Source organism: Anopheles funestus, chromosome 3RL (genome assembly GCF_943734845.2).
Source record: "Anopheles funestus chromosome 3RL, idAnoFuneDA-416_04, whole genome shotgun sequence".
NCBI lineage: Eukaryota > Metazoa > Arthropoda > Insecta > Diptera > Culicidae > Anopheles > Anopheles funestus.
This window is the reverse complement of record NC_064599.1, coordinates 71,464,057-71,478,526: the sequence shown is the minus strand read 5'-3', so window position 1 is coordinate 71,478,526 and position 14,470 is coordinate 71,464,057. Positions and strand designations below refer to the sequence as shown.

The 14,470-nt window shown below is 39.3% G+C and overlaps 2 protein-coding genes across 7 annotated transcripts in view; one reads left to right on the top strand and one right to left on the bottom strand.

Annotated features, from left to right (window-relative positions):
- Positions 1-6,024, top strand: part of LOC125769359 (POU domain, class 6, transcription factor 2) — a 64,433-nt gene extending 58,409 nt beyond the window's left edge. For 3 of the 6 annotated variants that reach the window (XM_049438045.1, XM_049438043.1, XM_049438049.1), the window contains 6 exons: positions 41-480; positions 1,452-1,632; positions 2,382-2,438; positions 3,556-3,639; positions 3,859-4,007; positions 4,074-6,024. In XM_049438045.1, the coding sequence (XP_049294002.1) occupies positions 41-480; positions 1,452-1,632; positions 2,382-2,438; positions 3,556-3,639; positions 3,859-4,007; positions 4,074-4,210 (1,048 nt within the window). In that variant the 3' untranslated portion in view covers positions 4,211-6,024. The remainder of the gene's footprint in view (positions 1-40; positions 481-1,451; positions 1,633-2,381; positions 2,439-3,555; positions 3,640-3,858; positions 4,008-4,073) is intronic. The other 3 variants (XM_049438046.1, XM_049438048.1, XM_049438047.1) reach the window with 3 other exon arrangements.
- Positions 6,025-7,006: 982 nt separating this feature from the next.
- Positions 7,007-9,475, bottom strand: LOC125769365 (UNC93-like protein). Its single transcript, XM_049438060.1, has 7 exons — positions 8,789-9,475; positions 8,426-8,718; positions 8,113-8,344; positions 7,867-8,026; positions 7,527-7,791; positions 7,279-7,441; positions 7,007-7,195 (listed from the first exon to the last, which is right to left on the bottom strand). The coding sequence occupies exons 1-7, from the start codon at positions 9,040-9,042 to the stop codon at positions 7,102-7,104; spliced, it is 1,461 nt and encodes a 486-aa protein (XP_049294017.1). The 5' UTR covers positions 9,043-9,475; the 3' UTR covers positions 7,007-7,101.
- Between the last annotated feature and the right edge of the window lie 4,995 nt (positions 9,476-14,470).

Genomic DNA, 14,470 nt, shown 5'->3' with positions numbered 1-14,470 from the left:
ACGTTCTTTAATGTGTACTCTCTTGGAACTCTTTTATCAGACTTGGTCTACCGAGTGGCAGCGAACTGATCACATCCAAGTCAAAGCTATCACCTGCCGGTTCATCCAGTTCTGGCCTAGCACTACCCAAGGAGCAACCGTCTACTCATACACACTCGTCCGTCTCACCGCTACATCATCATTCTTCCTCCGGGCCGTCTGCACCGGGATCCACCGGTAGACCCGGCTCTTGCGATCTGGAACTTATAGAGCAGCAGCAGCATCACCGAGCACCTTCGGTAGACGACCTGGAGCTAGACAAACCATCCACCGTCGGCAGTAGCAGCGGTACGGTACATCAGCTACAAAAGCGCCCGCATCACAGTGCAGCCAGTACGCCACCGCCCAAACTAAGTCCAGCTGGTTCTGCCGGCCGATTATCGCACAGTGATGACGATGATGATGACGCATCGAACCACGAATTTCTGGAAGAGCATCCAAGTAAGCCAAAGGTTTAGTTCTTCTGATTTTAGCTGTAAATTGTTTAAAGTTTATGTTGAAAATTTTGCTCAACTCTTCGGAGGCGCATTGGGCCCGGGGATATTCGAACTGGATATTGGTGAACTTAATTGAGTTGAAAAATTGAAAAATATTAAAGATCCCTTCATTCATCCGTATTTGTTTGCAATCAATCATAATCAGAGATAGGGTGACAAGTGAACCAACGTCTTTTACACTACACGATCGTCAATCTCGATCGGAGTTCCTCATTACTATTGGGCGTGGATCACATCAAAGCAACCACCATTTCTGGACGAATTCCTTTTCGAACCTTTTTTTTGTTGTCCTCCCTACTTTAACCACCATAATTTACTCCATTCGGACGCACATTCGTGCTGGGTATGAAATAAAGATTTAGTTCCTCGCGTTCTTTCGTTCCACCAAACCCTCTCCCAGCAACAAGGGCCCCTCATACTCAACCGAAGCATATGTCATTCGTGTTCAATTCTTTACAGCACTTCTGGGGTTTTTTTTTCTCTCTTCGCTCCAGCATACTACCGACCGAGTTCTTCGAGTCAATTAATTTGACATTCTTTATTAACGCTTAATTTACGCTAAACATTTCCCTTAATGTGCTTTATTAGTCGCGTTCCTGGTACTTTCGGACGGCGCACGCTTTGCCTCTTGCACATTATACATGATTGTTGGAACATTTTGCTTTCGGGTCCAGGCTGAAGCACAGCGGGTCGACATTAACTGTCTGACCGTGCGATGGGTAATGGTGGTGGGTTGCCGGTTGCTTCCTGCCATCTTGCCAATAAAAGCGAGTTCAATAATATCTCTCCCCCATCCCGCTTCCCGGTCATTCTGTCACAGCCTCCAACTATTGACTTCAGCCAACAGTCTTTCTATATTGGTTTAATTTTCTATACCCGTTCTCGTTCTCGTCTCTTCCCGATGCCGTGCTGCAGATGAGTTAACAATCAATCAAACTAATTGCAACGTGGTGGACGGTATCGATCTGGACGACATCAAGGAGTTCGCCAAGGCGTTCAAACTGCGGCGACTGTCGCTCGGACTCACGCAAACACAGGTCGGCCAAGCGCTGTCGGTAACCGAGGGACCTGCTTACAGCCAGAGTGCGATCTGCAGGTAATATACCTTTCTTTCGGATTAGTTACAATAAAAAAAGGGGTTGCTCAAGAAAATCTTAAAACAGTTTATAATTTAAATTCAAGCAATTTTTAAATTTCAACTTAAATAACGAGCTATAAAGCTTTATTGGATTTAAAAATGATTGAGATGAATTAGTAGCTTAGTGAAAATCAATTTAATGAGAGAATTAATAGGATTAAATGCCTTCTCACGGTAGCGATATTGATGATGAATGTTTATTAAAAATTTTATAAAAGAAAAATTCCTAAATATTCATGTACAGAAAAAAAACACTTTGCAAAATTCTAAATTACCCCCATTTACCAACCAAATCGCATATGAACGAACGAAGGTTGGACACACGTTGCCAGGACATTGTTTCGTTTCGCATAGCGCGTTTCGGACACGATCAACCATAAAGCCCCATCTCATGGGTTAATCAAGCATAATAAATTAACCCGCTCTTGGCAACGCACAGTTTCCGTTTCATGTAAACTTATCGTTTGTTTCTTACCATTGTTTCTTCCTTTTTCTTGGTTCCTTTCTTTCGGTTTCGGTTTTTGCCACCAAACAAAATCGCGTGATCGTTGCCAATCCTGCCCAAAAACTAAAAACTTCGAACCCTTCGAATGTGGTACCGATGATGATTACACATCATGAAACAAAATCAAATGCCTTCCATACACACACATACACACATACACGTGCCTAAACACAAACAAACAAAAAAACACACCAAAAACCAGCGCTCTTGCGGCCCAGATGTATTGTGCAGCGCAACTTTCATCGCAGCAGCAGCAAATGTATGTATTAATTGATATCAATATGGTAGCAATATTGTGTTATTTGTTTTCTTTTCTTTGTTTTTCTTGTTTGTGTTGCTTCATCGTTTTGTTTTCCCCGTGCCCGCACTACAACACTTGCTTCATTGTTAACCTACTTTCCGTTCAATTGGCTTTGGTTTATGCGTGCACGTACAGTAGTAGAAGTAGTTAAGCATGCGTCTAGAAATCAATGGACAGAAACACACACACACACACACATACACACACTGAGACATTCCCCAAGGTAAGAATTATCAACCAATGTGCCCTTCCAGTAGTTGCACAATGACCGACCCCTACATTGTAGATCATTTAAACGAACGAAATTAAAAACCATTAACATTCTAATGTTTCTAATTTTAAACCATGAATTGTCAATTGAAGGTCCTTCTGGGGCTGTTAAACAATAAAACAATAAATAGGGAAGACAGAACAAACGATGCTACAGCCTTACAAAACTTACATAAATTAATGTAAAATAAAAGATACTTAAAATAGTTGTAGTTTAGTAGCTGTTTGTACAAAAGTGTAGAAATTGTTAACTTTGTCTGACTTTCTAACAAAAAAGGTAAGCTTTTCCTCTCGCATTAATTCCTTTCTTTTTTATTAACTATTTTACCTCCTTTTTTATTTTATGTTTTTTTTCTCTTTTTTCTTTTTATTGGCCAGTACATTGTACATTTAATTTGTGTTATTTTTTTGTTTGTCTTTTTTTAATTATTCTTTCTTTTTTTTACTTTATTTTTTTGTTTTTTTGTTTTGTTTTAACGTTCAATCACCAGTAATATAAAAAAAGGCAAAACACTTTTTGCAAATTTGATCAATGTCCTGGCAATCTTTTGTACCTTTTCTTCCTCTCTGCTATTCCTATTATCACTCACTCCTTGTTGCTCCCAGTTTTTTTGTTTGTTTGATTGATTGGCTTTAAATTAACTAAACATTAGGGTTGATACCTGGTACATGGTATGGTATTATTGTTTCGTTTCCGTTTTTGCATTCCGTTTGACTCAATTTGTTTGTATATTTATACCATTTGTTTACTCTTACTTTTTATTCTTTTCTCTTCACACACAAAAAACATAAACACACACACAAGGTTTGAAAAGTTAGACATAACTCCCAAAAGCGCACAAAAAATTAAACCAGTGCTTGAGCGTTGGATGAAGGAAGCGGAAGAAAGGTAAGAATTTGTTTGTTAGCGTATTAGAGTTCGAACGCACGTGGTACATCCAGCGGAACAGTGTTGCCAAAAACTGCATAATGTTTAATTGCACGCTTTCTTCTTCTTTTTTTTGTCTCCATTTTCTTTCTCTCACCATCAACTGCGTGTGGTGTGTTTGCTTACTTGTTTTGTGGGGAAAAATTACCTTTCGTTCCCACCTGTCTAAAACCCGTTCAGTCATTCATCTAGGTACAAATCGGGTCAAAACCATGTGCCAGATTTTATCGGTGTGGAACCGTCCAAGAAGCGGAAACGAAGGACATCCTTTACACCGCAAGCGCTCGAACTGCTAAATGGTCACTTTGAACGAAACACACATCCTTCCGGTAAGTGGACATGAGCCATTACAGCACTGCAGCCCAACTAATCGTGCTTTAAAATATACTTTTTAGGAACTGAAATAACCGGCCTAGCCCATCAGCTCGGTTACGAGCGGGAAGTCATACGCATCTGGTTCTGCAACAAACGCCAAGCGCTCAAAAACACCGTGCGTATGATGTCGAAAAGCTTCAAGATGGAAAATACTTAAACCGATACGAGCAGCAGTGTGGCGCGGAACGTACACGGCTTCATTCGCGCCAACCCATAGCCATATAAAATAAGGTGCCATTCCGATATTGAATATGTATACATATGTAGGATACGTAGCATGATACTAGGATACCGTAACGATGTATGGTGAGATACTGTGAAGGCAGGATTGTTTTATTTGTTTTCATATTCTTTTGTGTTTTCGACGACCCCTCACACTGACAAATAGCTTTGCATCTGTACGAAACGTATGTGTAGGAGATTGGTAAAATCCTTGTTAAGAAAAATGTTTTTCTGTTTTGCGTTATTCCGAGTTGGCGGATGAGAACAAGGTGAAGATAGAATTAAAGTTTGTGTTTCAGCTAAATGTTTTCTTATGCTCTTTTGCTTGCAATTAATTTAAATACTTTTTAAAACACTATTTTCTATTTTTGATAAAATTTTAAACACTATTCCCTTTCAAAACCAACTAGACTTTTTGGTTAGAGGAAACAAACTTTACCAAGCGTTCATTTTTTCGAATAATTGCTTCTCATCTTGTGTGAACTCGTGAAACCAAAGTTCCTAATCTTTATAGTAAGACAGCCAGCACACAAACACAAGCAAAAAAAATAAAATAAAAGGCAAACACATCCTTTGAATTTTCCGCAAAAACAAAAACCCTGAACAAATACAAAAAATCCTACAAGAGCACCCAGGAAACTTACAAAAAAACACGATATAAAATTACAGGATATCAATCTGAACTTTCCCCTTTCTACCCCTGGAAGTGATCCTCGTTGTAAAAATAATGCTCACAAAAACACTTTAAACGATAACGAACCATAGCCATGAGTGTGTAATAATTGTATAAAAAAAACCGGACAAATCGTAACACATACAAATTGTGTATATTGTTTTGTATCAGCAGCACAGCACAGATTGTACAAGAAGCTCCTTTCATCGTCTAAATGTTTAGTGAGAACGACATTGCGAATATTTTATGCCCACAAGCAACATTTTGTTTTGTTAATACACAGAGAGAGAGAGAGAGAGAGACATTTATGTAGTGGACCGACAAGAAAAGTCAGTGCGCGAAATTATAGCATCGGTTTATTGCAACAACAAAAAAACCAATCACCCGATAGAACAGTTATCGAACACACTATATCTCAGTGGAAAGGCATGTAAATGTAAATGGATTTATGTTAAACGAACGTTCGTCCCGAATTCCGTGCAACGTGAAGAATCTATATCTGTTGGTAGGAAAACAAAACCAAAACTGAGTGTCAAATAGATTAATGGAACAGAGGAAACACAACACAACAATCACAGGCACACCATATTAGAATGAGAGACAAAGCTAAAAGCACCGAATAAGGTTAAGATGTGAATTAAACACAAAACATACACACAAAAAGATATTAACAATTTAAAAAACAAAAACCACATCACATGCGAACGGACAAGGGGTTGAAATGGTCAGACAGTAATGGAAACAGGAAAAAACAAAAACAAAATGCATTTAATTCTATCGCAAAAGATTAAATAAAGGAACAAGTAAAATTTCCCCCCACACATACACACACACACACATTCTAACACATACCAATCAAAGAGGGCGAGAATTTATGGTACAGCCCATTATTATCGTACCGTTGTCATGGGTGACGCGAAATAAAAGCACGGTGTACAACAGTCATTTGGGCGGGTCGTCATATCAAGTCGAGCGTTATAATGTAATATTTAAGGTATTAAAAAAACCCCCTGTACGAGAGTAAATAAGCGAAAACTATGAAAAATACACTTTTGCAATGCAACATTTTTGTAAAATTCCTGTGAGACATTGCTGTACTGTGTTGCTAACCGAACACGCGTCCGAAGGGATATACCGTTTTTTATTATTTTTAGTTAAGGTAAGCCTTTAACACGTTGTGTGCCATGTCTATCATTTTTGATAGACAGTGAAGTTTCCTGGGGGGCCATGTCTATCATTTTTGATAGACAGTAGTCGTCATTTTCAAAGTGTTATTTTTCCGCGGTGGGTGCACTTTTCTACTTACAACCTTCGGCAAATATTAAGATAAGACTTTTATGAAACTAATTACATAGTTGGTTTTCGCAAATCTTCAGTCCATCAATTTATAAAAGTATATTTTTGGGATGCCTTTTTTCGAAAAATCTTAACGTTTTGTTCATATTGCTATCTCTTATGCCGCGCCGTTTGATCGTCTGCAGTGCGAGTGAGACAAATATATGCTTGAACAACAGACGGTGGAACGGCGCTTCACAAGAGATAGCAATATGAACAAAACGTCAGATTTTTCGAAAAAAGGCATCCCAAAAATATACTTTTATAAATTAATTGACTAAGGGTTTTCGAAAACCAACTATATAATTAGGTTCATTAAAGTCTAATCTACATATTTGCCGAAGGTTTTTTGTAAAAATGTGGTATCTCCGCGGAGAAATAACAGTTTGAAATTTACATTTCCTGGGGGGCCATGTCTATCAAAAATGATAGACAGTCAATTTGTACACAAAAACGCCGTGGCCTGCTAGGAAACATCACCAAAATAAGCGTGGCACACAACGTGTTAACAGACAGAATTTTACACAAATATTAAATTTTGCTTGAATAGTAACAAATACTCTATTTTAGAACCGCAATCCTAGAAAAACCGTTAAAATTTTTAAATTTAGAATGATTTTATAGCAAACGGCTGCGTACGGGTGATTTCAAATATTATTGGCTGCATCGCACGTTGTCACGCACGCAGCCATTTGATATCATTAATCATTAGGCAGAGCTAAATTCTCGTGTAAATCGTTAACTTTATTATTTTCTGCACTTGCCTAAACAGGAAAAGGAGGAACAATTTGGGGGGGGAACAAAATAAATTCACTTATTTAACTGTCGTTCGGTTCTTGGCTAACGACTTCAAACCGCTTTTCCTGATCGATGCGCTTCGCTCGATACTCCATAAATTCGATCGTTCCATATCTTCAATGTAAAAAAGGGAAAGAAAACATTTTTCTTTACAATAAACCACACGTAAAATCCTTTTTGCGTTTCCTGTTGCTTACCCTATTGTGCCTACAGTCATTATTCCCAGCACAAACAGCAGCTTGTGGAAGGTGGGAAAAAATGAACTGGCTGAGTACATCACGACGGAACCGCACGCTTCCCACAGTCGAAAGTTGCTGAACGCAGCCTCTTCATTTCCCGGGAACAAAATACCGCTCAGTGCTGCAACGAAACGGTGTAAGGGAAAGAAAACTCTCGTCATAAGAAAAATTTTGCTAGTGAAGATCGTTTAGAAGGATTTTCATACAATTAATTTGAATCAACCAGACACCATCGGCCAAACCCCAGCAGGCGACAATGATGGAATACTTGTAATATTCATTCGTCGGTGTCCAGAACAGCATGAAAACGATCAGAGCCGCGTGGAAAACGAACGTCAGCAGAATGAGCAACTTTCGGCCCAAATGTTTCGTGACGTACGGGGTTAAAGCGGCTGCAGCCGTATTCGCCAGCCCGTAGCTTATCATCGCGTAACCAATGTAGCTGATACCAAGCCCACAGGCCACAAATGACTGGAACGAATGGAAGATTATAAAATTGGCACTCATTATTGGGACGGTAACGTTGAATTGTGCGGTAAGACTTACCTTTGTGAAATCGGCCGTTATGAAGGCTTGTGCTACGCCGATGAACGCTACGATGGGAAGCAGCAGCAGCTGATATCGGTGACTAAGCTGCCGCAAGGTAATCACGAGTGTGTTCATACCGGATATTCTATTCTCGGGCCCTTTGCGTGCCATATTGTATCTTAGGTGAGAAGAGACATAGGTTTGAAGATGTACTGTATGTCCTAATATCAATAGAGTTCAGTTTCTTTACTAGTGTTGCCATACCTTTTAAGGGAATCAACACCCAACGCAACGGAAACACACGCACCCACCATACACGCCAGGAAGATACCGGTCAATCGGTTCAGCTGCTCCGGTTCGGGTCGTTTGAGGTCAATTGCACTCTTTGCCTGCTGGTGAATTGGTGCAGCATAGTTTGCGCCACATGTAACCGATATATTAATGCTCGCGTCAACAGTTCCATTCACCACCGATTCAACCTCCCCGTAGGAAAGTACTGAAAAGAGAGCGGGAATTACTTGGGTGTACTTGCGACTGTTTTCTGGCTCAAGGTAATCACGAGAACCACAAAACGTACCGGTGAACGATATCAGATTGCCCAGCACTTGTGCCAGCTGGTAGAACACGAAGAACAGACTGAAGAACTTCACGATCAGATAGTCCGTGCGAACCTTCCGCCGGGTGGAGATACTGAAGGCTTCCGCTATGATCGAAAGGTACGTACACTTGGCACACCACAGTGGTCCACCACCGAATCCTACGGCCAAACCGCTCGGTATGAGTGTGCCAAAGCTCGGATAAAACTGTGCCGCAATGTACGGCATGTAGGCAACGAACGAAACCACGATCGTCCACTTGCATCCCAGAAGCCTGTCAAGTGTTGTGGAGAAGAATTGTCTCGTTAAAAGTACTTCCCAAAACTTTCACCCTTCATTCGGACCTTATCACCAACACAGGCAGGAACAGGTTGGACAGAATCAATGATCCGTAGATGCAGGCCAAGGTGTACGCTCCCAGGGAACCGTCATTGTGCAGCGAGCTCTGAAGATTTGATGTCCCGTGAAATGCGGTAAAGTGTATCATGAAGGCAATCCCAAGCACTGCAATATTCTTCATAATGCGCCACTTTTCCCGCGGACCTAACTTTTCCATCGCTTCCAGCGCAACACTGTCCGTCGCAACACCTTCCTCCATGGCAGATTGGTAGCAAACCAAAAAAAAGGTAAACACTTCCACCCACTAGCCTAAGCCTCAGCGCACTCAAAGCAGGCCTTCACTCAAAGCAGTCACTTTAATTACCATCCAACCGGAGGCAGCGTTAAGATCGTACTAACTTAAGTTCTTCGCTCGCAGCCAATCCGTCGTTCGTCCCGGGGACCGTCACGTTACGTTATGCAACTGATTAAAACAGGTTTCTAAAACTTCTCGGCCCGGTTTTTAGGGTCTCCCGAACCAACTGGCGCTCTCGGGGGTTTGTAAACCAGACAAGGTCATGCCGGTACAACTTGACTTTTACTAATCCGGTGGAAACAAATTCGTGCGATATTCGTAGCCGGTTAGGAGGACGAGGGGAAAAAGGAAACTGAATCAACTTCGATTGATGAAGAATTTAAATATATTCTCAAACAGGTTGTTATGTTCGGGAACTTGGACGACGACGCTCTCGACCGACGAGAGCGAGTAGCGTTAGAATATATTAACCGATTCCAAGATCAATCGCGTATCGAACCGGAATACTTCCTGACGTGATTATTTATACGGTTGCACGAGAGTGATTTTAATTCAATTACATTCATTTACAAGGTATGCCTTGAATGTACCGTTAATGTACTGAGTTTTAATTAATGTTACAAAGCAAATATTTATGCCACAATCATTCGAAGGCATTTATTTATTGGTAATAATTGTATTTGAATTATTTTAAATTTTTTTTTAATAAAATTTTTATATTTACTAACTTATGTTTATTTGAATCCGTTAGCAAAATCCTTTCTTTGAACGATTTTGAACAAAAATCATCCCTTCATAAAGAAAAGCGCCCTCTTGTGGTCGGTGCTATAAGTTCGTTTGAAATCTTTAAGCCACGCCCACTTCTCAAGCATAAACAATTGGCCGTAAACATAGATATTCACGCAATTTATGCTATGTTTTCGATAGCATTCAAGTTTTCTTTTTCATCATTAGATGATAATTTATACATTTTTATAATTTGTTATCAATTTATACATACTTTTTATTCATTCAAAAAAAAATAATCATTTGAATAACTTTTTTATTACAACAAATTTTACGAACTAATACGAGCATCGTTTTCAAATACATTAATAAATGCTGTAAAGGATTGTTTAAAAATATCAATTTGGGATTTAATTTACGCTTAACATAAAAAATATAATTCTTTATCTAAATCATATAAATTTTGCTTTCCAAAGAATGTCTTAAACGACAAAAATATATGTTTGAACCATATTATAGACAAGGACATTAAGCTTTTTATACTGATTATTGTAATCCCCACTTTTCCGCAAACTCATGCCAACAAATCCGAACCGTTGAACCGTTTCTAGCACCATTGCTAACGCCACGCAACAACATCGATCGGATGTGGTGTGGATAAATGTTGCTGCACACGCAGGAAGCCCTAAGTTTTCTGGAAAGAGCAAAACTTCCTCTTTAGGAAGGAAAAAAAAACTTCCCCAAAAACATCCTTTCAATCCCAACCCAACACGTTGACACATCTACCCGGAAACGGTAGCGCAGGAAAGCCTCGGACACGTGCGCGGGCAAAACATTTCTCTTGTTTGGCGTTATGCCGCCGCTTTGCGTGAATAATTCTGCATTAACCTTACCACAGGATGTACACTGCGTGTTCCGGCCGGGCGAAGGTCGTCGCCAAGATTAATGGATTGAGACACATGCATACCCTCTCCATTTTGGCAGGGAGATCAAAATATTATACCACAGCGATGGTAGATGATGGTGGTGCTATGGATCCTCTCAGGGATTTGACGTGCTGGTGTTGGGTTCGATGGTGAAAATGCCTCGCAAATCCAACTGCAATTCTTTTCCAATTATTTTTTTTTGTCATGATACTTTACAATTATTAACGTTCTGGTGGTGATAATGCTAACTTGGCAACATGGAAGTGACTTTTCGTCACGGAGATCCAATTTGTCGCGGGTTGGGATTGAGACTTGACTTTGGTTTCTTTCGTTTTTATTTAAAAACTAGTTACATTCAAGAAATATTATTGTCTTGAATTTTTTATTATACCATCCAGATATGTCTACACAGAAAATTATTCTAAACCAGAATAAAAATCATCTCAATAAAACTTGGATATTAAGAATTAAATATCCCACTAAGCGCTACTCCAAGTGTGTGATTCGATATGGTTGATCTCCAAGAATTTATTGCGCACAAAGATCGAACCTTAAGCACTTCATGACCTGTCCTCCCATATTTTCCAACCCCAATACAAACCCTTCCTTAAGTGCTAGGGTTAATAAATTGCCTATCGATTGCCTATCCATTATTGAGCTGTTCGTCCCAACAGCCAATGAAATTTCGCTCTCAAACACACTGGTCACTTAAAGGACGATCCGAAATCACCACGACATTTCCGGTATCAAGCCGTCCCTGCAGTAGAGTCAAACAGTGGATTCCCTTATAGCGGTAGAATTGTCTGTCTCTAACCCTCGTGAAACATCTAAAAAACATGGACATATGGTGCATAATAAGACGGCACTGCTCTTTTGCCCGGAATCCCCCGGAGAAATCTCTTCTGCAAGGCAATGGGTACATAAATGTAACTGCTGTCACCGAACCGTTAAGAAACGGGGCGGACTGAAAAATTACAAATGTCACTGCGCCCTAAAGAAATTGCACTGGTTTGCCCGACCAGGCTGCGCGCTAACTATCCTTGGCCGGCTCGATGTAGTATAAAAGCACCAGGGTTGGCGCGAGTCGAGCTCAAAAACCCGCCAGCAATTGGATACTTCTCGTCGTCGCTTATCGTTCGCGATTGCGGCACGGGAAAACCAAGGGCTTCAGCAAACATTAGTTAAATTTTTTGTGCCATTTTGCAGAAGTGAATTAAATTTCCTTGCAAAAGGCTTCAATTACCAAAAAAAAAACAAATTCAAAACATCCAGAACTGATTAATACATTAAATATAAAGAAATGTATGGTTCGAGTGGAAAAAGTGAGTTTAAAAGAAACAGAGAGAAAGTGAAAAAGTAAAACATAATAGAAAAAATAGAAAAAGGATGTAGTCTGCATTTATAAGTAAGTGAGTAAAAAAAATGAAAGATGTTAAAAAAAGGTAAAAATCAAGGAGGAGGAATCAAACAGGAACAAGTAAATAAGTGAATAAGAAAGTGATTGATTGATATATAGTGATTGATAAAGAACACGAATAACCTTTTAAAAGCAAACAAAAAAGACAAAATTTGAAATTGAAATAATTGTATCAGTAGAAATCAAAGAACAAAAAACTCAAAAACAAATATGTGAAGAAAATAAACAATCTTAGAGCGTAATCAAAGTAAATTAAAAAGTAATGAATCGTGTATCGCCTGGTGAATTAAATAATGAAAAAAAAATTAAACTTATCAGGTGCGTAAGGAAGTAATAAATTCGAATGAAGTAACTTGTTTGAAAATAAATAATAATTTGAATGAAACATTTTAATTCAACAAAAAAACTAAATTAGCTTAGATAGCTAATTATATTTGAAGGGAGAATAAATTAAAGAAGGAAAAAAAGATAAAAATAAATTGATAAAATAGACAATTTTGTGTAAGTAAGATGAGAATGAGTAAGAAAAAAAAATTGTCAGCAAATCCAACTGAACTACAACTATTTTATTTATTTTATAACAGATCATCTAAATATTTGGGTTTTATTTAAAATACCAATAATATAAAATGAATTCTCGTTCACCATGTTCGTTAAGGCCAGAGGCCGCTTTTCCTACCTTGATAATAACTTGTTTTGATGCAAATTTACCATAAGTGCGGTAGTTTTAAGCATGCTAATCTCATTACACTTCCAAAAAGCCAGAAATCCCCTAATGGCCTCCTAAAAGTAGTCGAGTGCCAGATATCATCACAAAGCCAATTCCTACCCCACACTCCATCCAGGCACGTCAGCATCACTTTATACAAGCCGGTTCAATTAAGTTCCTCGAGCCTTCTGCTTCACAACAACAACAACAACAACGACGGCAACAAATCTGCAATTGTGGTAATGTACTCTACGGCTACTTCGAACCCTCCTTGACGCTAGGTGACGGCACACTTTTCCCATTTGGGTGCCGTATTATAACTCTATCAGTACTCATCCACCCAGCCAAACAGACGGGCGGAGATTGATCGTATCTGGTGTTCTTTCCCTCAAGGGAAATGGAAAACTGTATCACGTTGGAAAGTGGGAAAGTAATTGAACAAGTGTGTCCTTGTTCGGTGTGTGAAAGAGATTGTGAGGGTTGGGAAGCAAATCGAAACAAGTGTCCCTGGAAGCAAGATACTTGTGCAGTACATTAGAAGTCATTAGGAGAAGGCAAATTGAATTGTCGCTGCACACGTTCGAATAAACAACAATTGCAACAGCCATATGGTGAGCATCAGAGTGACAGTATTTACCCCCCCATTTTGTGTCCTTTAATAGATTCTTTAGAAAAGTAATGAAACAAAAGACCATCACTTCTTTTTTTGCTATAAAAAACGATATATATGCTTAACTATGTTATCATGTTTATTTGATGAATAATGGAGAAAGCTCGCCTTAACAACAACAGCTTACAAGTAGCGCGTATACTACACGAAATGACAGATGCAGTTCTGCATGGTGAATAGTATCGTAAACGTAAACATTGAATATAAGAAAAGAAAAACAGCGCACGTGTGTGTATGTAAAGGAAGCAGCAATCCAACGTAGCGTAGCAGCTGACGCACATGTTTATTCATTGTTGCGCTTAAACTTCATCATATTGTAGATCGAAGCAGCCTTATAGTTGATCGGACCGTAATTGTTCTCCTCCAGATCCGCATAGATCACGTCCTCCGGATAAACGATACCGTCCTGTGGATGAAGGGGATCGATCGGCAAAGGGGTTGTAGAACGTTGGGCGCGCGCGTTTTGTTTTTTTTTGTGTGGTGCATCAGATCAACACATTTAACAACATCTCACATTCGGGTTAGTGTTTCACGAGCAAACGAGTAAGTGACAAGCACTCAACTCTCTACCATAAACCATATTCACCCGAAGTAGTAATAGTGGTAGTAGTAGTGTAAACAACATGATCATCCAGGGCGCAGACACAAAAGCGGCAACAGTTTGGTGAATGAAAAGAAAAAAAACGATTTTTTACCCCTTAAGAATACTTACCTCCCCTCCATTTTCCTTCTGCGTCATCGTATCGGAAAGTATCCATTATTTGGGTTTTTGTTTTGAGTTTTGGGTTTTTTCGAAATAGCTCTGTTGCGTACGCGTATATTGCAAAATAAAAATTGTCAACTTTATTTTCGGCAGCACGGAAGCTGTACGTGTTCTCACTTGTTTCGTTTGCTCGCTTGTTTGCTTGCAAGCGTAACGTTTTCATTAATCTATACTGCTTTGT

Coding starts and splice junctions, on each gene's coding strand:
- LOC125769365 (XM_049438060.1), bottom strand. CDS start 9,042: ATGGAGGAAGGTGTTGCGACGGACAGTGTTGCGCTGGAAGCGATGGAA. Junction 8,719..8,788: donor CTGCCTGTGTTGGTGATAAG/GTCCGAATGAAG, acceptor AACACTTGACAG/GCTTCTGGGATGCAAGTGGA. Junction 7,442..7,526: donor CTGGTTGATTCAAATTAATT/GTATGAAAATCC, acceptor GTTTCGTTGCAG/CACTGAGCGGTATTTTGTTC.